This window comes from Alosa sapidissima, chromosome 20 (assembly GCF_018492685.1).
Source record: "Alosa sapidissima isolate fAloSap1 chromosome 20, fAloSap1.pri, whole genome shotgun sequence".
Classification (NCBI taxonomy): domain Eukaryota; kingdom Metazoa; phylum Chordata; class Actinopteri; order Clupeiformes; family Clupeidae; genus Alosa; species Alosa sapidissima.
In genome coordinates, this window is record NC_055976.1 from 7,600,508 (window position 1) to 7,625,978 (window position 25,471).

The following is a 25,471-nucleotide window of genomic DNA, read 5'->3' on the forward strand; positions in this document are numbered from 1 at the left end:
ATAGAATGTCTTATTGATTTTTTTTAAGAACGGGAGTGACCGTGTTCGAAGTTAGAATATTCTGCAACTTTGTTTTGCTTGCAGAGATCACCCATTATTAAGAGGCAGTTTCAGGCCTACTACATACAGTGAACACAGGGTGGACAAGACTATGTAAAACTGGCTTATTGAACACAACAATTACAGAGAAAAGCTTTCGCTCTTTTTTTACATTTCATGCGCGCTCTTGTCTGCTTGCTTCCGCAGGCCAATGACGCCACAACCCCTCCCCTGCCTGCAGCTGCTTGGCTGACTCCCTCTCTGCTCCCCCGCGCGCTCCACCTTCGGTGAGAAGAAGTCAAATCACCTCGAGACGGTCGGTGGAGTGACAAGATGGCGGAGTGAGTGGGTTGCTCTTTGGAAGGAAGAAGCGACTCGTTTAATTCATAAAAATATTAATCGAAGAGGGAAGATTAAGTTTAGTTCGTGGGTAACATCGGACTTTCGACAAACAAAGGGAAGGCATCGCCCCTCACACCGAGGTGGTTCATGAAGGAAGAGTCGTTGTCGAATTGCGAATTGCAGTTCTGCTGGTGTCCTTTCGATTTCTCGCTAGCAGGCTAGCTAGCTGGCTATCTTGAAACTGGAAATACTGGACTTCTGACAAAGCCATCCGTTTGGAGCATTTTCAGGGAACCTTGATGTTTTGCTCGATTTTGACGGACTATTACAAATATAAATGATATTAATGTTTTGTGTTTCTAGAAATAGTTGGCTAGTTACTCGGTAACAAATATAGAACTGGCTAGCTAGGTCGTTTGCTAACGCTAGCTAGCTACATTGTTTCAAGTGAGAGTCGTCCACGACAAACAAGGACTGAATGTTCTGATTACCGAAAGGCCTAAGGGAAGCACCGGTTCAGTCCCATAATAACAAAATTTTAAACTGATCGAGTGTTGCTCGTGACTCGAGGACATGGCAAGCAGCAGCGGCTCTAAAGCCGAATTCATAGTCGGTGGGAAATACAAGCTTGTTCGGAAAATCGGATCTGGATCGTTTGGTGACATATACCTGGCAATCAATATTACAAATGGAGAGGTAAGTCTGCTGGTCTCATCATTACTATAAATAAAAATAAAAAAATCTAGTTATTGTACTATGTCTGGGTGGAAACGATGGATCTGGTGACCTGTGCTAATGGTAACGTTACCTGAGAGGCTCTTGGTAACGTTACGGTACATCTCAGCTAACATGAAGTTAATGTTAGCTTGCAAATAACAGCGAACTCACAGTTCGCTGTATTTGAACACATTTGCTTCTGTCGACTGTGTTGACGAAATTATTTATTAACATTTAATGTTTTTAATTAAAGTGAAACGTTTAACCATCACAATGTTCTGCATGTTCGATTGTTAAGTTTCTCGATCAACCACTTGTAAGCAGGTTTCGATGTTAATCTTTTTGTTGTAGGAGGTAGCAGTAAAGTTGGAATCCCAGAAGGCCAGACACCCACAGCTGTTATATGAAAGCAAATTGTATAAAATACTTCAAGGTGGTGTCGGAATTCCACACATCAGGTAAGACATAAAATTGGATTTACAAATTGGACGTCGAATTCCTCTGGATTGCGATATCGTTCAGCTAGCGTGCCTAACGTTAGCAGTCGTTTAGTGAAATTGCATAGTTCAGAGGGGATTATATAGTTCGGCTGGTTTCGGTAAAAGTGTACCATTTAATATTTGTGGTTATTTGATTATTTACTTTGCCTGAGTTATCAGGATTTTGCTATGCTTCTATGCTTGCTATACGAAGCTATGAGACTTGGGAAGGTTATAACGTCATTAGGTTGACTTGCTTGGGTATATTAGATCAGTTGCAGTGGAGCACTGAAACAACGGAATATTTTTGCGTCTAATGTGTTTTCGAGTGTTCCACATGATGAAAGTGTGACACTAACGTTGTTGTTGCACGTCCAGTTGTGCCAAGTGGATGTCTTGCTAACGTTAACGTTACTCTGGTTGGAAATGGCCGCTCCTCTTTTGTTGTGTTTGTTCCAACATGTCCTCCTACTCGGTTAGAAAATGGCGGCGGCCCAGTGCGAGCAAAAACAACTTTCGGGGCCTATCCGCATTGTCTCTCAAGGTTACTGAAGACTGGAATCTATGTTTATTTAATGCTAAAATTACTGTGTGGTTAATCGTTTGTTCTGTCTTATGTATTGAAATGGATGCAAGATATTCGAATTTCTGCATTCGAAACCCCGTCAATCGTGATTATCTTCCGGGATTAAACGTTACGCGTAGGCTAATCCACAGCGCTACCGCTAAAACGTATGTTACATAGAATTGATGTCCTCTGTCTTGGTGTTTGCTCTCCTGTTCCTGTCCTATTGATACAACTGATTTGTGTGTGTGTTTTTAATACATAGCAATATTAAAGTGTGTAGACGCCTTATATATGAACACACTTGACGTGAATATGTCGGAAGTGTTCCTCGCAGAATTCAAATTTCCGTGGGATCCTTTTTGGGTTCATTACAAGTGAATAACAAACCCCACCTTATCCAGGCCAGGTGAAGACTTCAGTTACGGTCTCTGTCGCATTGGTTAGCCTCCATAATTTCTCACAAGCTAATAGCTGGTAATACGTGTCTGTATTGTTACTAATGTTTAATTTAATGAGGTATACAAATGTAAATGTGTCTGACTTTTAGTGAATGTCGCCCTAAGACACGTTATTTAGGTTAGTTTTGAGGAACTGATGGGAAATGACTGACTAAACATATTGCCATCTTACTCTAGTTTGGCCTATATTTGTAAGTATACATTTATTTAATCTCCAGAGAACAGAATTTGCACCCTTAATTCATCCAGTATTAAAGCATACTGCAGTCAGTGTCTGCATCTGGGTTCACTGATAACAAATCCACATCAAGTATTGACATGGGGGAGGGGGGGACCCCACCTACTGTGTGCTTGCACTTTTGAAATCCACTAGGATACTGCCCCAACCCAATGGTACTCTGTGCTTAATTACTAACTGCTAGTGGGTCACAGATCATGTCCTAAGTATCATCATTGAAAATATAAGTATATTTTCCCCCTTTTGTCATTTAAACTTTTATGTGTAAGAAACATCAATCATCTGCTTTAAACAAAATGGCTAGCAACAAAGTAATTGCCACAAACTTTTGTTGTGGTTGTTGACTTTACCGCTGGCTTTAGGCTCAACATACCACTTTGGCCCACATCTCCTCAGATAGTCAATAGACACAGACTTCAAAAAGTTATACACTGTGTTGATCAGTTGAACTTCAATCTCAGCCTTCCTACTGTGGATAGTTAGCTTGCCAACGCAAGCTAATATGATAACCTGCCACGTAAGGTTATACATTGCCTCTTTCTTGGCAACTTTAACAAATTCCAAGCAAACAAATTAGATTATCTAAAGATAATGCTTGCTCCTGGGACATATACGAAAAACCAAGTCCCCTTGTGTTTTTTCAAGTTCAGCATAGTCTTAGTACCAAAGTATTGGTTCTTGTGACATCCATAGTATGTTGTATTAATTGTGACTGAGGCTTTAGGTACCTCCTTCATATGCTTGTCTGTGTTCTAGCACAGTGTTTCACTTAGTATGAGAGATGTATGTTCTGCGGCTATGACTCAAAAATATTTAGCCAATGTATATTAAACATGGTTTAAAAGGATGTTAAGCGAAGTTCAGTAGATTGGTGGCTTTGTGAAAATTAGAAATTGAGCTTATCCTCCCTGTAATGAGTGCAGGTGTTCTGAAAACCTGTAAAAGTCTGTTTCTTTTCATGTCAGATGGTTGGACAAAGTGAGATACAGGAGGTATGATTTGGCATTTAAGTTACTTGATCTGCCAGCACATTGCAGACAGTTAAGCTAGGTTCAAAGGCCAGTGACGACATATTAAGAGTCCTGCTAGTATGGAGAAGTCAGTTAGAAGCATAGAAGTTTAGCCCGGAGAGGTGTTGGGGCCCCTTTGGGCAAGACCTATTTTCTGTCTGTAAATGTACATCAATTCATGGACTGTATCCTTTTTAGAAGGCATTTCAAGACAATTTAATCAAATTTATTGGACTACCTAGTTCAAATTGAGTAGTTTGGTGGCTATGCTGGAACAGTCTTTCATATTCACTTCCTCTAATGCACAACACTGTTTGCAAAAGCTTTGTTTGAGGTTAGGCCATCCTTAAAAATATTTTCGTTTGCCGTAACCCGACCGACCCTGTCAATTTAGAACCGACCCAAATATTTATTTTTTTCCTCTTTTAGTCCGACCGACTTGCCGGTTGTAAACTTGCGTTAATACCGACCGATTGTTTTTTTTTTTACTCTAAACAACCAATGCAATAAAATAAATTTCTTTTAGTAGGTCCAAGTATTGTGAATATAAATTGCCTACATGCAAACGTGGCTCACTTAAAAAAAAAAAAAAACCTGTGGCGTCATCTCTACACCATTGGTTTTACGCATGTCACACTATGGCCTACAGCTTCGTTTCATTCACACAAACTGAACGCTTTTACTTGGCACAAAGTTCTGGAAGAACTGTGGCCAGATCTTTTCTCATCCCTTCTCCCCCTAGTCTAACGGTGACGGAGTATTGAAATTGGTTGTGGTCTATTCAGCATTTCTCAAAATATGGGTCCGCAACATGGAGACTGCTGGTCCGCGGAGTCGTGGAGTGAAATTAGGGCCGGTGCTTCATCTGATAATTTTCTGCGCAGTTGATCAAGAAACCGCGGATCGACGAAAAAAGAAAACAAACGTTTCTGCTATCGATGTCATTAAACATGGAGCCCTACAATTAAGTGGTGGTATGAGCATTCATTCAATGCGCGTCTGCGCGAGAGAAACTGAACCTAATCGATAACGTTGGTATGAAAGCTCCGCTTCAACCTGTTGGAAGGCTATTTATTTATTTAATGAAACTTAATAGAACTACGTTGTTTTTTGGAACTTCCTTAGAAACAGAGCAGAGACTGTATAATACACTGTATAGCATTGAGTATTGTATAGTCAAATTTCAATATAACGTGGCCAAGAGCTATTGTAGCCTTCTTTCTGGGTACATGTAGATGAGCCCTATGACCCAAAAGTCTGCCATGACCGGGCCTCAGGTCAAACAAGTTTGAGAAAGGCTGGTCTATATAACCTGCATCAGAATGAGGTTTGCAATGGTGCGCCTCAAGGCACGGGTTGAAGACCCAGTCAGTTACGTCACGATATGCACATTTGTGTAAATTCCTTCCTATGTAATCACCATGACCAAAATTGTACTTTTTTTTTTACTTTGAATCTTGGAAAAAAAAAATATTGACCTACCTACCGACCCATTTTTAAAAAATTTTGGCTGTTACTGCAAACAAAAATATTTTTAAGGATGGCCTTACTTGTCGTCACTGAATACTCTCTATAGTATGGCAGATTTCCTTCCTCAAGCAGAAAAGGAACCCTAACTTCAGCGCAGTGAGCATTGTGCTTTACATACAGCACATTGTTCAGAGCAGACCAGAAGGCTGATCAGGGAAGAATGTGTCACTGCACTCGATTTTAAAGGAGCAGGAAACATGTCGGTGCTGGGAGAACCTGCTGAACAGGCTGCCCCTCCTCCACTCATGAATCATTGCGCTGCTTGTGTGCATGGAAAGGAGCACATTGAGGCTGTGCTCTTTCCAGGCTTAATCAGGCCAGCCTATTTCACTTCCAAGCTATAGTATAACCAGTTCCACATTGGTAGTTAAGGGTTTACAAAACCCTATCTTTCTTTTTTCTTTTTTCTTTTTTTTTCTCTGATGGGCCCTGGTAGTTGATAGTTGGTGGCCTCTTTTTCGGCGGGAGGGGGGAGACGTTGAAGGAAATGAGTGTCCCACAGAGAGGTCTGCTGTTTCCTCCAGAAAAATCTTTTCAAGTTAGAACTACTCAGTTTGTTTACTCTCAGGCAATTGTTAATTGTCCAGTGGCATGGACATTATTGCATGGTGGTCCTCAACGCTTGGCCTCTATTCCAAGTTTGGATTTTTTAAACCAGTATTGCAAAAGGTGCCATGTCATATTTCAGAATTGGCCTTTTATAAAACTGCCATTCCAGGCATTTGGTTAATGTTCTTCCCTTCACTGGCTATAACGAGAATACAAGACCGTTTTACAAATTCTATGTATGACCGGAAAGATGGGATTCAATCATAGCAGTATAGCTGGGAATTAAAAGTGAAATTTTATATTGAGCTCTGTTGATTGATGACATTTGTGTGAATGCTTACCGCTCTGTTGCTAATGGACTTTGAGGCATTTTACACGTAAGCTTAGCCTTTTGATGTTTGTCTTTGAGCTTCAGTGCAAAAGGTGTGGCCATGGGAATGCAAGTGAAGGCGACTGCGTCGGTTGGGAGTGTCTGTTTGCCTGGTCAAAGTACTGTCAGTTTCCTGCCTTACCAGTGCAGACATGAGATGGCCACTGATGCTCTTTCAGTTTGGTTAATGAAATGTGTATTGACGTGACGGGAGAGACTTGTTGCCATCACGTTACCTTGTCTACCCCGGCTCCTCCCCCCCCATAATAATGCTTTTGCCTGCGAGGCCTTGCTGGTTGCCTGGCGACCGTGCTAGCACGGCGTGTGTGGGGACTAGCGCTGACCTCTGGAAGCAGTGCTTAGCGGAGGAGCGGCACGGCGAGGACGCCTGGAAACTAAAACCTCTTGGTTAATGATGAATGAGTCCCGGCCCCTGCTCCACCCCTCAGCTGCACTGCCTCTCCCATAAACCTGCTACGTCAGCACACTGCTGTCAGCACGCTAGCTCAGGAGAACTCAACTCAACAGACAGGTTTTTTTTTTTGTTTTTGGGAGGACTTCTGCTTGGTGCTATGTACACTTTATGGCTAGACTGGCATGTTAGCTGAGTATTGTGGGAAGAGGAGAGGTGTGGTACTCTTGAGCCCTCTTACATTCTATCCTGAGGGGTCAGTCAGACAGGGGTTTTTTCCCCTTGGGGCTATGCCCAAGAATCTCCACTTCAGTGCTGCATCATTACTGTGTGTGTTACATGACTCTTAATCTGATTCTATACTTTAGGACATATTCTGTCCATTTCTATGTCCTGATGTATTTTTCAGTCAGTTTGCCATTTTTAGTATTTTTCAAATTAAGGCAAACAGTCACACTTTGGTCAAAGAAAGGCTGCAGTTTTAGCCTTGTTGGGACAGCTATCCTAGCCAGTTCACCACACCAATAAGCCGTTGTCTGACAAAGTGAATGTATTTTTAGTGCTGGTCATCGTAGGATCAATAGTGTTTTAATTGATGCAGCTGTCCAGGAGAGCGATGGTATTGGGGAAATGACCATGGTGCTGGTGTGTTGCAGGTGGTATGGGCAAGAAAAGGACTACAATGTCCTAGTGATGGACCTGCTGGGGCCCAGCCTGGAGGATCTCTTCAACTTCTGCTCCCGCAGGTTCACAATGAAAACTGTTCTAATGCTCGCAGATCAGGTAAGTAACACTTCTGGGTCGGCCGTTTGGGGTGGGGGGGGGGGGGGGTGGATGTCACACTGGCTCGAACAGTTGGTGTCAACACACAGATTTTGGTTTGAAATGTAAATCTTTGTCCTCTTGTGTCTTTGCAGATGATCAGCAGAATTGAATATGTGCACACAAAAAACTTCATCCACAGAGATATCAAGCCAGACAACTTTTTAATGGGCATCGGCCGCCACTGTAATAAGGTAAAATAAGAACCAACTTTCACCCCTTCAACCGTTCAGCTACAGGACCAGTCTCTGATCAGGATAGTCACTATTTTCAGCTGACTATCATGATCACCTATATGATCACAATTAAGGCATTGCTTACGGGTTCAAGTCCCTTTAACCTAACATGGCATACCACCAGGATTAAAATCAGACACCTGAATCATAAAGGTACACCGCGATACAGGTACACCGTGATACCCAGTTTGCGGTTATCCAAGGTATCGGCAAGTGTCCGTGTGACGTCCTGCGCTTCAACAGCGGCTTCTCTGGAAACAAACAGGTTGCAGTGGGATTAAACAAGAAGGCTTTTGCATGTGACTGTCATTTTATTTGTTCTCCCTCTCGAAGTTGTTTTGTTCCGAATGTACCTGAGGTTGCCTGATTTGTATTTTGTTACTCATTACTTTGAGCCCTTGCAGACAGGCAACATTTGGCAAAGTTAAAGCATGATGATGCACATTTAAATGTGGCATACCAGCACCATCTCTGGTGGTCACCCTGTGGGTCACTTAGTATGAAATGAAACGCACTGGTACTCTTTTCGTACCAAAGCAGTGAAGCCTGTATTACCATTTTTGGCAGTGCTGTCTGGAGTAAGTGTTTACCATTGTGTGTCTGTGTGAATGCCAGCCTCAAGCTTGTTTTATTTTTGTTAATTTGTTCGATCTTTTTTTTTTTAAATTTATTGCATACACTTATGAATCTCACCCCTTTGTCACACTAAATATCACTGGTCAGAGAAGAAGCACACGTACACCCTCTCTCACACCACCTGATAGGAAGGCCTTGGTCTTGGCTCCACTGAAGCCTTGAGCGGGCAGTGCTCTGGACGCCGCAGACAGGGGGGACCTGATTAGACTTAGGCTTTCTCTTTTTATGTCTGTCTTTTTGTGTAAAATCCCACACACTATCCTCTGAAGTCAAAGGCCTTTCGCTCAAGCGCACTCCAACCCTCTCTGCTTTTTACCTGCTGTCCCTCACATTGGTGCTTACCATAGCCTATGTGTCGCCCAGAAAGATGTGTGTAGTTTCTGTGGACAGATCAGATATTTACTTAAACATAACCAAGATTCTTAGATTCATCTTAACGGTGGTTCTTTGGGGTTATACAGTTCTTAGATTCATAATTTCCAAATTAGAGCCAGAGCCACCATTTCTCTCCAATTTGAAGTAATTGTGGCAGCTGCTTGTAAGTTATACAATTTGGTAATATTAATGGTATGTTGTATTGCTAAATAACCCAGTATTTATTCAGTATTCTCAACCCAGGGTTGATACTTCTATGGAATAGTGTGGAGTTCCTCTAGTGAATATGCCTAGCTCTTCACCCCTCTTTCCCACTTCTGCCAACGTTGTCTGGTTTGACTTTGATAAGGGCACCCAGCTTGGCATCATTAGGCTAACTTTGCTTGTTGTGTTGCTTTACCCAGGGCCGCTCTGTAGGAACATTTCCCCTCCTACCCCACCCCACCCTACCCCAAATGCAAAGCCGCAATTTTAAAAGCTGTCCTCATATGTCTTGCACAGCTGTACTAAATCCACAGAGCATATCAACGGCTACTGCACGCTTTTCTTTCTCTCTTCCACTCTCTTTCTTTCCCTCTCTCACTCTCTCTCTTTCCCTCCCTCCCCTTCTCCATAATCCTCACTCTACTCCTGTCTTTATTTTCTGTCAAGCTTCTACCTTCCCGATTTGGCCTTGCCAAATGCCAGCAGTATTCTAGCCTCTTCCTTACTGAAGGTGTGTCTTTAGCCCATGGCCCATGAAAAGCTTTCATTTGACCCCATTTGCTTCCTCTGTTGTCACAGGGACTTGGTTGGGCAAAAGCAAGTTTGTTGATGGCCACAGTTTTGTTCTTTTGTTTTTGGTTTGGTTTCTGTTAAAAGCTTCTCATGCCTTAAAAGAAATAGTGACTAATAGAGGGAATGGCTGTAGAATTTGCCCTGTTTTAACCCTAGTTGTGCCAGCGAAGTGGACCTCATGCCATCTTTCTCTTAGGCATACACTTTTGCTCTACACCTGAAGTGACGGTCCCTTATAGTTTTGTCATATGTGGCATGGCTAGTGTTAAAGTCTGCAAAGTCAAAAAAGTGAATCAGGCTTGGAAACAGTTTGTCAGATAGAACAGCATTGGAGGGGGGGTGGGAGGTAGGGGTAACCATAAATAACACATGTGCCACTATGGCTTTGGGGTGGGGGGGGTGGGGGTAACCCAACGAGGCAAGCGGGGGTGGGCGCTCGCATTTGTTGCAGGGCATCTCTTCCCCCACTTCCCCTCCCTCCCTCTCTCTCGCTCCCTAGCCTACATGCGGGCTAAGCCAGGGCTGTAACTCAGCCAAGGCCGACTTCCAGGAAGGGGTCCGGTAGTGGAGCAGAGCTCTCTCTCCCTCTCGAATCTGTAGTCAGTATCCCTAGCTGGTGGACGAAGGATGGCCGTGGGCTTTCTCTTCCCCCTCCCTACGACCTTCTGCTGCTCCTTCTCCCGTTCTTTTTCTGAGCCTTGGTGTTGCCTGTCTGCGCTGGCCGTGTGGGGTTGTCAGCAATACTGTTTTGATGCACTGCACCCTCTATTGTTTGTTCAGTGTTTAGAAACTCCAGTGGGGAAGAGGAAAAGAAGCTTGGCTGTTAGTTCTTCTCAGGACCCATCTTTCTCAGGATTAAACCAGGTCTGAACCCTCCACCGCCTCCTAATACAACCCCACCAAAGTCTTTTCTATTATTTTGGTTTCCTTTTTGGAATCCCCCCTTCCTTCTACATCATAGCAGTGTTTATTTTTTTTCCGTTTTTTTTTTTTCCTTTCTTTTTTTATTTGATCTGTAACCATTAACACTTGTTGGCATTAAACCAGACACACATGCTAAACCAAAATAGATTAACTCCTAATCCAGATTGAAGGAGTCTGCAGAGGAAGAGCGTTGTGCCTTGTGTACAGAAAAGGTGAAGTTTTTTTTATTTATTTATTTTTTGTTGCATTTTTGTTTTCCGTTTTTATGAGTGACCAAGTTTTTCATGTTAAAGACGCACTACTTCACTTGTTCGTACTTGTCCATGCACATCAACTCCACTGTGATGTCACCATGTCCAGCTAGTTCTAGGTTCGGATGTCCTGTAAAAGCAGAACATGGCGATCACTGCTGCCCCCAGAACAGTAGGTTCGAACCGTACATGAACAAGAGCGAAGGGAAACCGGGCACTATCACACATGCAGGCAGCAGAGTCCCATCTGTTGAAAGGCTGATAAAACAATGCCATCCCCTATGAGTCCAGCCAGGCTGAAGAAGCCCCTTAAACCAATAATCCGTGTGGCATGGGCTGTTTTCTCTCCACTACCTGTAGAACACACAAAGAACTGGGCCGAGCCGTTATAAAAAAAAAAAAAAAAAGACCTCGCCATGACTTGCGCATTGGGTCCTTCTGTGGGTGCAAGAGGAGGCGAGCGGATGGGGGTGGGGTCGGGGGGGAGCCTGCTTTGAGGTGATCCTTCTCACCCACCTCCCCGAACCCCCCAATAGGGAACGAGTGCAGTGGAGCTGGTCTGAGCCAGCTGCTGAGTGCCAGAGAGGGAGAGTCGGGCGGGCGAGTGAGCACACTGACGTCATTGTCTGCCGCTGGCCTGTGGCCAGAGGCTCAGAGCAGAAAATGGAGTGTGTTTGGAAAACACAGGCCTGCAAAGTCAGAATGGGCACTGGCTAAAGGGTGTGGTGAGGTTTGCGCTTGTTTCCTGATTACATGGCCTCAAAAGATTTTCTTTCTCGCCATGTTTTTTTTTTTCTCTCTTTTAAACTAAGTCATTACTCCTTATTATTACAGATTTTTAAACACTGGGGGTTCTTGTGATGTGTTTTTTTTTTGGATTCTTCTGAGACAGACTACCACTGCTACAGCGCTGTTATATGCGATTGTGAACGCTCTGCTTGTATTTGGCTCCATTCTGATTGGTTTCAGAAGTTTCTAATGCAAACCACTTTTCCATGTAATTTTTCTTTTAGTTTTCAGAAGTTGTTTTACTAGCAGTTTCTTGGGCTGCTTCTCTGAAGGCCTTTTGCCGGAAGTGAAACTTTTGGTTACAGCTGAACCTATTTGATATACTTAAGCTTATCTAAACTAATAGCCTCACAATTGATCATAAATGGGGGTTTTTTGCGCAGCTCATTGACCTTTTTCTCTGCGTAGATTTACAAACAGATTTTTTTTTAGCTTTGTCTGAATGAGGGCGAACCAGTTTGCAGGCTCAGTGTTCAAAAAACAGTCCAGTCTTAAGAGATCTTTCTGTATTTGACCCACTTCAATAGTGGACCTTATTGTTAAGAGGGAGCTCCTTAAATACAAACTCCTCTACCCCGACACTCATGTTCTCTTCTGCTTGGAAAGTGCTATTTTGGTTGCCCTTGTAACATTATTTTTAGCTGCAGGAAGGCTCCATACTTCATTTGTGTTTCTATGAGAGAATTGTTAAAAACAAGGCAAAAGCAAGTGATGTTGGAGCTGGTCATCCAGAGTGAATAAAATGTGCATTTCATGTCTGGTGGTGGTGGCTTGTGGCACACTTGAGCGTGTTGGGACCTTTTTATTTTTTTATGTATATACCCCCCACCCCACCTCGATAGAAGCACCCAAATGGAACTTCACGGATGGCGTAACTAATTTTCTTGACAAGAGGAAATAAGGTCTGAATCCCCCTGGCTGAGCCGAGCAAGCACAGCACGCTTGACTGAGTCCATTTCAATACGGTAGCGGCCCCCACTGCTGTCTCGGTGGAAATGAATGAGTTGGGCCAATCGAGGTTCTTTTTTTCCAAGCAGGGCCAAGGTGTCCTCTCCCAAGGGCCTGTGGCCTGATGGAATGTTCAGATTGCAACCTGTAGACATCCATTGCTGATGAATGCCACTACAACACTGAGATGGGTTTGCATAGAATCTAGGTGGTGTTTACCATCAATCTTATTCTTTGTTGTAAGACCCCAGGACTGACGATTATGAAACCATTATGTGCCTGAGTGGTATGCTAACAGATTGGGATTGGGGGCCTGGCTGTCAGTGAACTTGGTTCAGGGCCCTGCAGGGCAGAAAGCCTAGAGAGGAGACTCCGCTTGACCCCATTACTAGAAATAAAATTATTTATAGTTTGTTTTTCTCTTTTGAGGTCGAGCTCCATGTCTTAAACGTCAGATATTATGTTGCTTTTGTTACAGTTGTTCCTCATCGACTTTGGTTTGGCCAAAAAATACCGCGACAACCGGACGCGACAGCACATACCCTACAGAGAAGACAAAAATCTCACAGGCACAGCTCGTTATGCCAGCATCAACGCACATCTGGGCATTGAGCAGAGGTAAACACTTTTCTTAAGGTGATGATGCATGGGGCAACTTTTTCAGCAATGTTGCTGGGTAACCACATAAATGATTCCATGTTTTGTGATTGGATGATCTGATCATGGTCATTTTCCTTCTGGTGATTTTAAAGTAACATGCCAATGACAAACAATACTCAGGAAAGTAGTTCGTCAAAGGTTCAAAAGATTGCCTTGCCTCAGCTTGATACTGTGGAGTATTTTCCCTCAGGTAGTGACTCATGAATCCCTCACAAAGGCTCTCTGGAAATTCTACTCGGCACTACAAGACATGCATATTTTAGTCATAACTGATGCGTTTCTTATACGGGCACTGACCGAAATTTTTAATCAAACATTGATGGCACAAATCTGGTGTTCTGTCTGTGATGTTCTTATGACCAATCTCTCTTAGAGGCTGTTGCAGCAGACAGCAGCTCATCCAATTGCTCTCAATCCTCTATTTGAGGAACTACTGTCCCAGCACTGTGGTGATCTGATGCCACAGTATTAGGTCAGCAGTGTCACGGCTTGATGCTCCGGCAGAAGGCGATGACTCTCCAAACTCCGCAGACCAGGGCTCCTTGTGAGCATTTCTGTGATTTATGTGCAAGCGGTGCTGGCATGCCCTTTACCAGCAGAGTGGCATGTCGCTGGTCAGCGAGTTAATTTAGGGCTCTGAGCTGCTCTGTTGCAGCCTCTTTGCCCAACCGCCACCCTGTGCGTTATCAGTCATATTTCAGTGGGATGTTAATAAGCACATTTCAAATGCCTTGCCCTTCAGCCCGGACTATGTTGTTCATGGTGTGTGTGGTGAGGTGCATCATTAACGGTATATGTTTCCAACAGTCGCCGAGATGACATGGAGTCGCTAGGATATGTGCTGATGTACTTCAACAGAACCAGCCTGCCCTGGCAGGGACTGAAGGTATGTCAGGCCGGTACTCCAGGGCTTCCTGTCCATTATATGAGGAGACCACTGGAGCTCTTACTGCTGATGTCTGTCGTGTGTGTGTGTGTGTTCGAATGTGTTTTTAATAGGGCTGTAACTTTACACCAACCTCACGATCCGGTTTGTATCACGATTTTTGACCCACGGTTCGATACGAATCTCAAATTTTTTGGGGGGGGGGCTAGACATTTTATTAAATAACATTTTAATAGTCTCCCTTAGAACACCAGAAGATTACAATATATCTTTTATTTTATATCCTTTATATTTTTCTGAATGACTGATATTTATGATGGCACATTTTATGCCGATTAGCCTATAGCCTAGGCCTACTATTTTTTTATTACAACTCTACCTCTTTAATTCAGCTGTCTGGTTGAAGCCTGGAAATTTTGTAAACAAAGTAGCATAGTTGGCTAGCTTAGCCTATCATAGTCTACTGATTGGACTGTTCAGTTTCCCCATGTGTGTTTAAGTTTCAAGATAATACTTGTTCTCCTTGGGACAGGCCCTTTTTGGAAACGTTGGTATTGAGATGATCAGTCAACTTTCAATGCAAGAGTTTTAAACATGTGCAGCAATGATGGCTAATGATGCTAAACGGATTTAATAGTAATTTAGCTAGTCGTCTTCTATGCGTCCTTGCGTTCACGATTGTGAATGTTTTGTTTAAGTCGCGCGTGTTCATTGAGTGAGAGTGAGTGAGGGAGGGAGCGCGAGAGAGAGCGGGGCAAGGAGAGGAGGTTTACTTCTATACTGTTTGGTAAAGTTGCACACATAGTCTACAATGAAAGCAAGGAGAGGTATGAAATTATTATTATTTTTTTTGGACAACGTAGGCTACCGATAAGTAAAGCGGGAGATGTGGATTGCTTTTGCGGCCGTGTAAGCTGCAAAGCAGTGCGTGAAACACTAGAAAGGGTGTGTCGCGATTCTGCCTTTTCACACCGCGACACAGTATCGTGGATATGAATGTCGCGATTTCGGGTTCGAATCGTATATCGTTACAGCCCTAGTTTTTAATGTGCTTGAAAATTATTAAAAGAACACTAAACATTTTTGAGGCAACATGCTTTTTTTCAGAGGATTAATTGCCCTGGCTCTTTTGAACGTGTGTGTGAGATTGTCCTTAATTAAGCAGTTAGGGTAAATTAAGTCATGCCTGCAGGTAAGAATTAGGCTGTAACTGATCATAGAGACGATCAGTAGATAGCTGCAGGACTTGGGTTTATCATAGTGTTGTGTAACTTTAAGTTGAGCGGTGCTGAAATGGTAACTGGAGACAGGCTTTCCCGTTTTCCGGCTTTGCACGCCCCTGTGCTGTGAAATCGTCCTGATGGGGGAGGCTCTATTTAGCACAGGCAAGGTTAAATAATGGCGCAGTAGAGCCCCGTACTGTGTCTTAATGTAATTAAATGGAACATCAGCTAGCCTGCATACCCTGGCCTGATATTCAGAGCTGGAGGAAGGTCATATCCAGCAGAGCTGGGGTGGTGGAAGGAAAGGCTGTGGTTGTAAAACAGAGTGCTTAAGCCCACCTAGCCAACACTGAGCACAGAATTAGGGTGGAGAGAATAAAGTAAAAAGGCAATTACAATAGCAGTTTCCCTCTAGGTTTCCAGGAATCCAGATCACCCCAGCGGGTGGTGATTTAAGTAATCTAAGGTTATTTGTGGGATGCGGTACTTAGCATTTCGCCCTGCTCTCAAATGCTGTCTCTATATTGCTAATGCTGTGATGTGCTGCTCCACTGGTGCTCCGAGACTGTGCTGGTAAACACATTCATTTCTCGCCCATATGTTCCACAGGCTGCCACAAAGAAACAGAAGTACGAGAAGATTAGCGAGAAAAAGATGTCAACCCCTGTGGAGGTGTTGTGTAAGGTAAGGACCCGCAGGCCTTGAGCCCACCCCCGTTGCTGACGACCAATCCCGAGAGCCGATTACAATGGGCTGTCACCGTGACCGACGGAAGTGAACAGACCTTTGGAAGCCTCCTGAATTTTGCCCACACTCGGTGATTGCAGTGTAGTTTTTGCTCTTTTGGAATGGAATGACTTAGAAATGTCAATGAATGTAAGGGAATGTGAGAGCTTCACTGTCACGGCCCAGTGTGAGTAAAGGGATCAGTTGAGGGATGGCCCAAAGGGGTTGCTCTAAACCCCTGAGAAGTCGCAGGCCATTCCTGCATGACAGTTAAAAATGGAGGGTATAAATGTCAGCCTAATCCAGGCTGTAAATAGGCTTTAGGGTTTCTGGAGGCCCTCCTAGTTAAAACATGGCAGCCATGACCTGCAAAGCACTTTCGCCGAGACTCCATCTCCTCTGTGTGAACATGCACGCCTGTACGTGTGTAGCCGCTCAGGCCAACACCTCACGGCCCCACTGGCAGGGACGCCTTGCGTAATCTCGTTCACTTTCTCGAGCTCTGCGAATAGTGTCTCTCTGGGTTTACTAATCCAATATAATGCTGTTAAGAATGGAGTTGCCTTATTCTTACTCAGCGTTTCACAATGTGCCAAGGAAACATGTTCTCATTTTTGCCCACTCATTTGAACCCAACACCAAGACTGCGAAAGAATATTTTTTGAAGCTGAAACGAAAGTTGATTTATGTTGGTGATGTTTTACAGACCAAAAGCAGAGGAACAAATGTGTCTTTGTCTGGTTTACAGGGTTTCCCAGCAGAATTTGCCATGTACCTGAACTACTGCCGTGGGCTGCGGTTCGAGGAGGCGCCGGACTACATGTACCTGCGTCAGCTCTTCCGCATTCTCTTCAGGTGCTCATCATCTCCTGCCCTTCCAGGCCTGATTCTAAGGCCATGCTCCAACACGCATTTAGTTTGACACAGCTCACTAGTGTGGGAAAAGGGTGAATTCTTTATGATGGGGAATAAGGAACTCCATAGAGAACTGAAGAAGTAGTCATTCAACTGAATGTGTGTGTGTGTGTGGTCTCTACCCAGCTTTCCTGACTTGACCTACCTTTCCTGGCCCTGGTACTTTAAAGGATCTAAGCTTTTTAGTCAGTGACACATTTTTAGACCACAAGAACACCACAGGGCAAAGGGTGCATTTGTGAACATGAAATTAATTTTTGAATACGTCTGTTCTCTGCACCAGTGGGACAAAAAGTGTTTTCTGTGTTCTCTCCCCCTTGATGGGCATTTTTGATGTTGCATTCTATACGTGTTGACATTCTTGATTGCTTTTCTATGTGTAGTTTACGTATCGACGTTCTTTCTCAATGGGTCTGTGTGTTGATGTGCTTCCGCAGGACTCTGAACCACCAGTATGACTACACATTCGACTGGACCATGCTGAAGCAGAAAGCGGCCCAGCAGGCAGCGTCCTCAGGGGGACAGGGGCAGCAGGCACAAACCCCCACAGGCAAGCAAACTGACAAACCCAAGAGTAACATGAAAGGTTAGTAGCAAACAGCCAAGCGACGTTTTGAGTGCAAAAACAGAAGACACCAATTGCTTTCATTTGTTTGCGCAAAGAGGTTAAATGCAGAGAAAAAAATAATATATTTATAAATATATATATCTAGAAATGGGGATTCGGAAACACCCACAGCCAAAAAAAAAAGTACTGTAAGATATAAGACGTGGTGTTCTAAGAAGGCACCCAAAAAAAAAGCAAAAAAAAAAAAAAACATTCAATTGGTCTGTCTTGCAAATGCAATGACGTCCTTGGGAAATTTGACTACTAACTTTGTGCCAAAGTGTCTATTCTTCTGGGCCAATGGGGTGACTTCATCAACCTTCTTATGTGGATGTAAAACAATCATATAACGATCCCCTCTGTGAATTAACCCCTTTCCAAATGGGATATGCGATTTGACTTGAGATTTCTGGCAACCATTGTTTCTGGATCTAACACTTGTTAATCTGCTTTTTTGATTTTTGCTTTTTTGATTTTTGCTTTTTTCTGCCATGGCATATTTTTTTATTTCTTTTAAAATTATAGTGACATTCTAACTACTTTCTAACACTCATCTGTTTGTTGGTTGGTTTGTTTGTCTCGTTAATCTTCATGTCTGGCTATGGGGTCTTCATCAGTTCTATCTTCAAACTTTGTCAGAGATGCTGTTGTGATTGTGTTTCATAATGTGATGTGTTTTTTGATTGCAGTCTCAGGTGCTTGTGTTGTAAGAGCAAGCTGGAAGGAGTCCTGGGTAAACTGTTATGGAGCCATTTTCGAGACTGTAATATAAATGAATGAATTGACTGAATTGGATTACATCAAATTGTGCATCATTTTATTCGTAACACTTCTGCACACACAGAGAAGTCTCTTATCAGGGCTCTACAGTGCGCCCATTTCACTCGCACATGCGAGTAAAAATGATGCCGTGCAAGTGCAAAAAAATATTTAGGCGCACTGGTGCGAATGACCTCTAACCAGGTCAGTGTTTGTCTGAAAAATACACCGCAACATCGAGAAACATTACTGGTGCAAACCATAGAATCACGTCGCGAATGCAGCATAAAAACTACACCTCCCATCAACGTTAGCAGTTTCGCTAGTAGTCGCTTCTATCAAATCCAAGAGCGCGCAGAAGCGGAAAGTTAGACTAGCCAGCCAAGATGCAAAGATTGAAGAAATTAGTTCTTCTATCCACCGAATTCATCGGATATCGGAGGAACAGGATGAGATTCTGAGAATGCAGTGAGAAGGAAAGGTAACCTAACATGCCTTTCAGCCCAGTTGACGTATTGGCTGCAATAAGCAAAATATAGCTGTAGCGAACCGGCACAAAAGTAACCTCCCGTAATACTCCCATTTTATTCAAAGGTAGAACGCTACTGACAACTCCAGGCTTCCACGCATGCTTGTTTACACCGAATACAAGCTGAAGTGCAAAACGAAAGTAGGCCTAACGTTTGCCTACTGCCCCTATCAATGCAGATATTTCAAATAAAAGCTAAAAGTATAAAACATATATCCTGGATTAGCCTATGTTGGGTTTTGTGGAAGAGAAAATGGACTGTTTTAGTAGTAGTATTAGGCAGTATGCAGTCAGATAGGTCACCATGGGCATATTTGGTTTAGCTATAGATGGATTCACAAATAAATAAATTAGCCTACATTTGGCAGGATACTTGATGTACAGGCTAAATGCAAATATGGCAATGTATTATATTATTTTACATTAACAAAATGTAGGAAAATGAAACAGACTGAAAATAAAGTAGGCACTGATCTTTAAAATCCTGTTTCCTGTAGCCTAAATGTTGTCAGTCATCCTTAATGTGATTTAACTGACTGTGCGCCCAAATTTTTGTCTGTGCTCCTAAATGTTTTAACTTGGGAGCACAAGTGCTCCTGAAAAAAAATGTTAGTGTAGAGCCCTGCTTATGGACAACAGTTTTTAATTACTCTTACAGCTAAAGAATAATCTTGAAGATTATCCTGTGAACAGCTTTGTTGCATTCCTCTAAAGACCTTATGTTTCTGCCCACAATCTGCCTCATAATGTCTTATTTTAACATCTCAAGCAAAACCCGTGGTTAACCCGATGCAGCCATGCCGAAATGCTTAGGCAGACATTTTTTCAGTGGGCTAAATGGGCTTTACCTATGCATGACTGTCTCCCCTCATGCAAAAGGTTGAAGTTGTACGCACAGTGTTTGGGTGAGAGAATTCAGAGTTGACATTCAGCACCTACCCTTGTTGCTCTGCATACAGTGGATGAAGGGGCAGCTAAGGCAACAATAGAAGCTGTGGTCATCTTAAAGGAGCTACAGCATATGCAGGTCTGGCTAGCGCTTGCAATGATTTCATACTGTCCACTCCAAGATCATCAGCAACAGCTTATGGTCTTGGTTGTCTACACTTGCCCCCTCTCCCTTCACTGAAGTACAGAATGTTTGGCTAAGGTGATGGAGGCCGTAAGCTATATGTAGCATAAATACATTGATATGATATTTACGATATTCATGTAAGATATTTAGGCTACCATTAGTGTGTCCATGGTTGTCTCTGGCTGCTAACTTTAGTAGGTATATGTGTAAGACAGTACACCGGTGTACGGCATAGGTGTTGACATTACATCAAAATGGTCCTTCTCACTTATGCCATTTGTGGTTACATTTTGAACATTTTAAACTGTAATTCTTGCACATAGCACCTTTTAATGTCACGTCTGTTGGGCTGATTAAAATGGCTTAATCTTGTCTGAATGAAAGCAGCCTACCGTGTGTTGACTGGGTATGTTAATCCCCTCGTGTGTCGTGGGGGGGGGGTTCTGCTTTTCCCAAGAGGAATGATAACCCTGACAATAGTGATGTCAGGCAGTCACTGAATTCCTTATCCTGTAGGCAAAGCTAAAGCTAGCAAAGACATCTATGATCTAGTGACGTGACTTCAGACAGAAAGGTTTCCGCATTAAATTATACTGTAGGTGATTAGGCCCTAAATCCATTTTGCTTATCAGCCAGTGCCGTCACCTCCAGAGAAAGGCTTTGAGAAGCATGAAATATGAATGTGGGAGGCAAATGGGGAGTTCAGGGTTTTTTTGCACTCTCCCTCCCCCTCCCCTGTCCTCCTAAGACTCATCTCAATTGATGGCAGCACACAAGTGCAGTGAGGAAAGGCTTGTCTATAAATAGGATTTGCTGATGACGTGGCATGAAGTCTAATCCTTTGTATGGACCCTTTCAAGAGTTCCATTATCAGCATCATAGTTGGCCCCACAAGACTTCCTTTTTAACATTCCATATGTTATCTTAATGCAGAGGAAGTAGATTGGGGCCCAAATAGAACGTTCAAGCATTGTTTTTGTTTACCTTGTTGAAAGGGTCCATACACTGCCTCTGTAGGAGTCCATGGCCCCCATGCGCACACTGAAGCAAAGGCTTGCTTAGCATCTTGTCTCTTTAGTGCAGAATTTATAACCAGCCATAGGAAGGCTTTTTTATGTTTTCGAGACATTTTAGCTGGCTAATAAACAAAACCCGACCACCTCGTTTTGTTGGTAGCTTGTGCGCAACACTGCTCTGGCTCTAAAGGCTGCAAAATGCCCTCAGTCAGGAGTTGAAGTGGCAAAGCTCTTGAGTACTGGAGCTTGAAAGAATTTTATTTGCAGGGGATTGCTGGTTTCTTGGATACCAATTTGGCTTGGCCATTCTGTGAGTCTGTTAACAATGGAGACATTGTTGATGTGAGCTCGCGTTTCAGCCCCCTCTGCGTTACACAATTACCAGGCATTTAAATTATATTTGTTTGGAGTTGGCCACATCAGCATTATTTGGCAAGGCCAGATGAGTGCCTACAGTAGTCTGCTTGCTTCAGTATAATGGATTTTCCTGCCCTCTTTCAACATCACGTGTCATCTGAGTCTTGCAGAGCCTCCATGGTTGCGTGCTGCCTGGCTCAGTGAATTGATATCCCCTGACCTTTCTGTGCGTGATGGGGCAGCCCTTTGAAAATGCTTTTAATTTGATTTGGAATTCAGGTACATGGATCACTTCCTGTGCACGGACTAACTCACTGCACTCAGATATATTATCAATTAAGCATTCGACTGGTTTGGATTTTTCAAACTGAAGGGCAGTATTTTTTTTTTGTTATCCAACATGTTGTATTTACCTGTTGAATGCTGCCAAAGGCAATATGCTAAATTGCCTGCCGGAAGCTAATAATAAACCAACATGGCGCGCTTAGGTGGCCTTTTACCTCCTTCAGAATGTCGGGACTATTACATCAGAAGGGCTCTCCTCACCCATGAAATGGAACCCAGACACTTGAATCGTCCAGGATCTGGTGGCCGAGGGAAAAGCCTCCTCTTGACGTAGTGAAGGGGAGTATCCAAGTGCATGATCCACGTTGGCACACAAGTCTCCCGAGCAAATGCGTGAAAATGATTCGCCTGAACCCATAACAAGCCCCCCCCCCCCCCCTTTGAAGGCTCTGCTCTATCTCATACATCAGGCTTAGCTCTGTCATTGGCTAGGCTTTCATTGCCTCTGCTTTTTTGTTGACTTTGTACAGTCTTTGCCTGCAGCAAAAAAAAAGAGAAAAGGAGCTCCTTTGAAATTTCACCACATTTGAGGGAGCTGCTGCTGCTACTGCTGCAGCCTTTGTGGTTGCTGGAACAGCACAGAGGAGTGATCCAGTCATTAAAGCACCCCGGCATAGATGCCGTCATGCTCAGGCCTGAATGGGCCGGGGAGGGGGGGGGTTGCACAGCTGAAGGTTTCTTCCTTCTGAAGTGCCAGTATGTTGGAGGAACTGGAGAGTTATTAGAAAAGTTACTGCAGCAGCACTACTTGTGTATTAATATCGTCTGTAAAGCTCTTATCACGCACGTGAGTCGCTCTACGAGCACAGCCTGCTTAGGCTTATCTGCCCCATTGACTTTATAAGGCTGGTCAATTTCCAAAGCTGTGGTTCTGTGAAAAATGTATTCCGCTTGGTTTTGCTGTGAACAGAAATGCATAGATTTTGCATTTCGATTTTGATTAGTGTTTTACTGTTAGTGGAATTTGTAAGAGTTTGAAAATATATATATATATATATATATATATATATATATATATATATATATATATATATATATATATATATATATCAGTTGACTTGGTTTATTTGACCTTTTTTTTTTTTTTTTACTTACTGACTGTCCCTTCACAATGATTAGAAGCCCTCTGTGCTAATACTTTGTCTACACACCACAGACTAATTAATGTCAGTATGGGGCCACGGAGTGTGATCCATTTTGAGGCTCAATTCCTTTCCCCAGATTGGAACATTGTTCCAAGTCTGTTTGTAGAACCACCTAAAGCAGGCACAGAGTTTCTGGCAGAAGGAAAAGCTCCTGTTTAAAGCCTACTTAACCCACTGAAGAGCAGGGTAAGAGATGGCTTGAAATGGTGAACGAATCTACTTATACACCTCAGTGTACAAGGCTAATATTGTTCTAAATGTTCATGTAGTTTTTATGGTCATAATTGTTGAATCAAGTGAAACGATTTGTATGAAACTGACAGGATATATTACCAAGGCATGTGACTAAGACTGTCCAGCCATGAATTGTCTCTGCTGAAGCATGGAGACATGTGGGCCATTAGTGTGCTTGGATGTTGCGATGGAGAGTGTGCAATGGTAATGGAGACCTCACACTCACGGAACTGGCTCCACTGGTCAAGGTGACCTCTCCACTGCGGTAGTTCATGGAGAGTGCACCATTTGTAGAATTCTGGCTTAGGCCTCAGTATTGTTTGTTTATCCATTCTTTCTTGTAGCTTTTTGAGCAGGTTTTATCAGTGGCCGTAGAGTTTCTATGGTATGTTTCTGCTCCGACGTAGTTATTCATTATGAGTTTTTTTTTTTGTTAAACTTGACTGGGTGGGTTTTTGGATTTTAACCAATCATTGAGCTTGTGTGGTGAGCCATGTCATGGACGTTGTGGGCCTAACTTGACCGTGTAAATGTTTGATCCTCCCCAGCGGCCGCTCTGCAGCACACTCCCAGGCTTTGCTGCAGAGTGAGACTGATGACTCTGCACTTTTTTTATTACAGGAGCAAACGATGCTCTACTGGGAGGGGTTTGGCCCTCGCCAATAAGAGAGGCTCAACCCTGTTAAGATGCTTGTGATCGCCTGACACTTACCATTGTCCTCCCTTTCTCTCTCTCTCTTTCTGTCTTTCTCCATTCTTGTTCTTGTTTTGCAGGTTTCTGAGCATTAAGACAATGTATTGAAGCAGAGCAGAGAGGTCGTAGCAGGATTTGCCTTCCAATCACACCCCGGCATCTAGGATCAAATTCACCAGACCCTGCCAGGCATTGTGGGCAACCCTTTCCTGTTAAAATGAACATTGTTGTTCCATATACTATATATGTAATCGGTATATATAGATAACATGCTCAGCATATATCTATATATTGGTATGTATATACTATATTCACACAGAGAGAGCAGGCTTGGTATGGAGTTCAAAGCTGTAGCCTTTTCTATTGTCCTGTCCCTGAAGACTTCTTTTTTTCTTGTGTTTTATCAAAACTTGCAAAGGAAAAAAACTTAGAAAATGGTTGACTCACAGAGGATATAATTGTGCACATGCCAATGTTTTCCCCGAGCTCTCTCCTTCAGGATGCGGCTGGTGGGAGGCGGAAGCGGGGCTTTCCTCACCTGTCAGCTGCACATCACGGCGCCCCCCTTCCCCCGTAGTCACGCCGTGTGGCTCCACCCAACACTTATACATCTGAGATTTAATTTTTCTTCCTTAATTCTTTTTTTTTTTTCTACATCCTCAAGTAAAATGAGAACATGTAAACTTAAACCTGTTTCTGTCACAAATGAATCCTGGGTATTACTAAGCAAAACATTGGGTTTCTGTTTTCTTAATTAAAAAAGGTAATTAAATTTTGCCTGCTGATATGTGCTAGAAAAGCTTCTAATGTGAAGAAAAAAAATTCTAGTGACTACTAGGTTTCTCTTTAGAACGCTGCATTAACTATATTGTACTTGGTATTCTGAAGTCTAAAAAAGAAAAAAGAATAAAAAAATAAACTCCACAAAAGGATATTCATTACAAATTAGGCATCTCAACTAAACCTGTATGTTAATTGCTTAGATGAAAATTGTATGCATTGATATTCTTTTCTCCCCTGTCATTTGGAAGTATGGGTGTTTAATTGATGCGCATAACCATCCTCCTGTTCATTTGATTTGCAACAATGGCCTCCATATTCTGTTTTGAGACACTGATGTGCTCACGTCACCCCTACCCGTTATCATTTTTATATGCATATATATACACTTTTTTATCAGAGGAAAAATTACTTTTTCAGTTTTATAGAGTTGTCTTTCCCTGTTTTGAATTGATCATTTGGGGAAAGGGTGTTTTTGTTGCTTCTTCCTGCAGTGAAGCAGATCCTCTTGTAAAATATCTCTGGGACTTTCTCTGCTAAACTAAATTTGTTTTCTCTCGCTGCTGTTTAGAGTAGCGACCTTTTGCTCTTTTCTGTTAGTCTTTTTTTTTTATTGCAAGAAAAAGTTGAGGGTTTCTTTTCTATATATTTTGGGGATCTTGCAAAAGAAGGAAGATCCATTTTGAGTTTCTCAGCCTTTAGTCACAACCAGATGCACACTTGGCTGTCTTCTTTTTCTCCTTATTACCCCCCTGACCCAGCTTAAGGCATCTACTGCTGGACATTCTATAAAAGTGTAATTTATTCCCTTTTAGCATGTCAGAATAAATTAAAAATGACTTCTCAGAACCACTGTCCCAGTCTCTGTAATTTGAAGAGAAAACCTAGAATTCTCACCTTAAGCCCTAACAGCATTTTTTGTTTTTGTCTTTATTTTTCTTACTCCATTTGTTCCAGTCTTGATATGTTTACCTCTCAAACCACAACACAGCCCCAGGCATGGTAAAGCCTGTATCAACTGAACGAGAGAATTGTGAGCCTTGCCACACT

General features: G+C 42.9%; 1 protein-coding gene across 4 annotated transcripts; it reads left to right on the forward strand.

The window, feature by feature from the left end:
* The first annotated feature begins 312 nt into the window (after positions 1–312).
* csnk1a1 (casein kinase 1, alpha 1) lies at positions 313–25,270 on the forward strand. Of its 4 annotated transcripts, none has more exons than XM_042075223.1 (11): positions 314–1,077; positions 1,450–1,556; positions 7,369–7,495; positions 7,630–7,728; positions 10,339–10,422; positions 12,949–13,088; positions 13,938–14,016; positions 15,849–15,923; positions 16,714–16,820; positions 17,318–17,466; positions 23,722–25,270. In XM_042075223.1, exons 1-11 carry the CDS (start codon positions 955–957, stop codon positions 23,727–23,729), a joined length of 1,098 nt encoding a protein of 365 aa, XP_041931157.1. In that variant the 5' UTR covers positions 314–954; the 3' UTR covers positions 23,730–25,270. The 4 variants fall into 4 exon arrangements, with proteins under 4 accessions (XP_041931158.1, XP_041931157.1, XP_041931159.1 ...); XM_042075225.1 differs by having other exon boundaries at positions 315–1,077; positions 17,318–17,430; XM_042075224.1 differs by lacking the exon at positions 23,722–25,270 and having other exon boundaries at positions 313–1,077; positions 17,318–17,471.
* The last annotated feature ends 201 nt before the right edge of the window (positions 25,271–25,471 follow it).

Bases quoted from the DNA above. Each gene is read 5' to 3' on its own strand.
- csnk1a1 (XM_042075223.1), top strand. From the start codon at position 955: ATGGCAAGCAGCAGCGGCTCTAAAGCCGAATTCATAGTCGGTGGGAAA. The intron at 1,078-1,449 runs GTAAGTCTGCTG...TTTTTGTTGTAG, and splicing joins TCAATATTACAAATGGAGAG to GAGGTAGCAGTAAAGTTGGA. The intron at 10,423-12,948 runs GTCTGAACCCTC...CTTTTGTTACAG, and splicing joins CTTTCTCAGGATTAAACCAG to TTGTTCCTCATCGACTTTGG.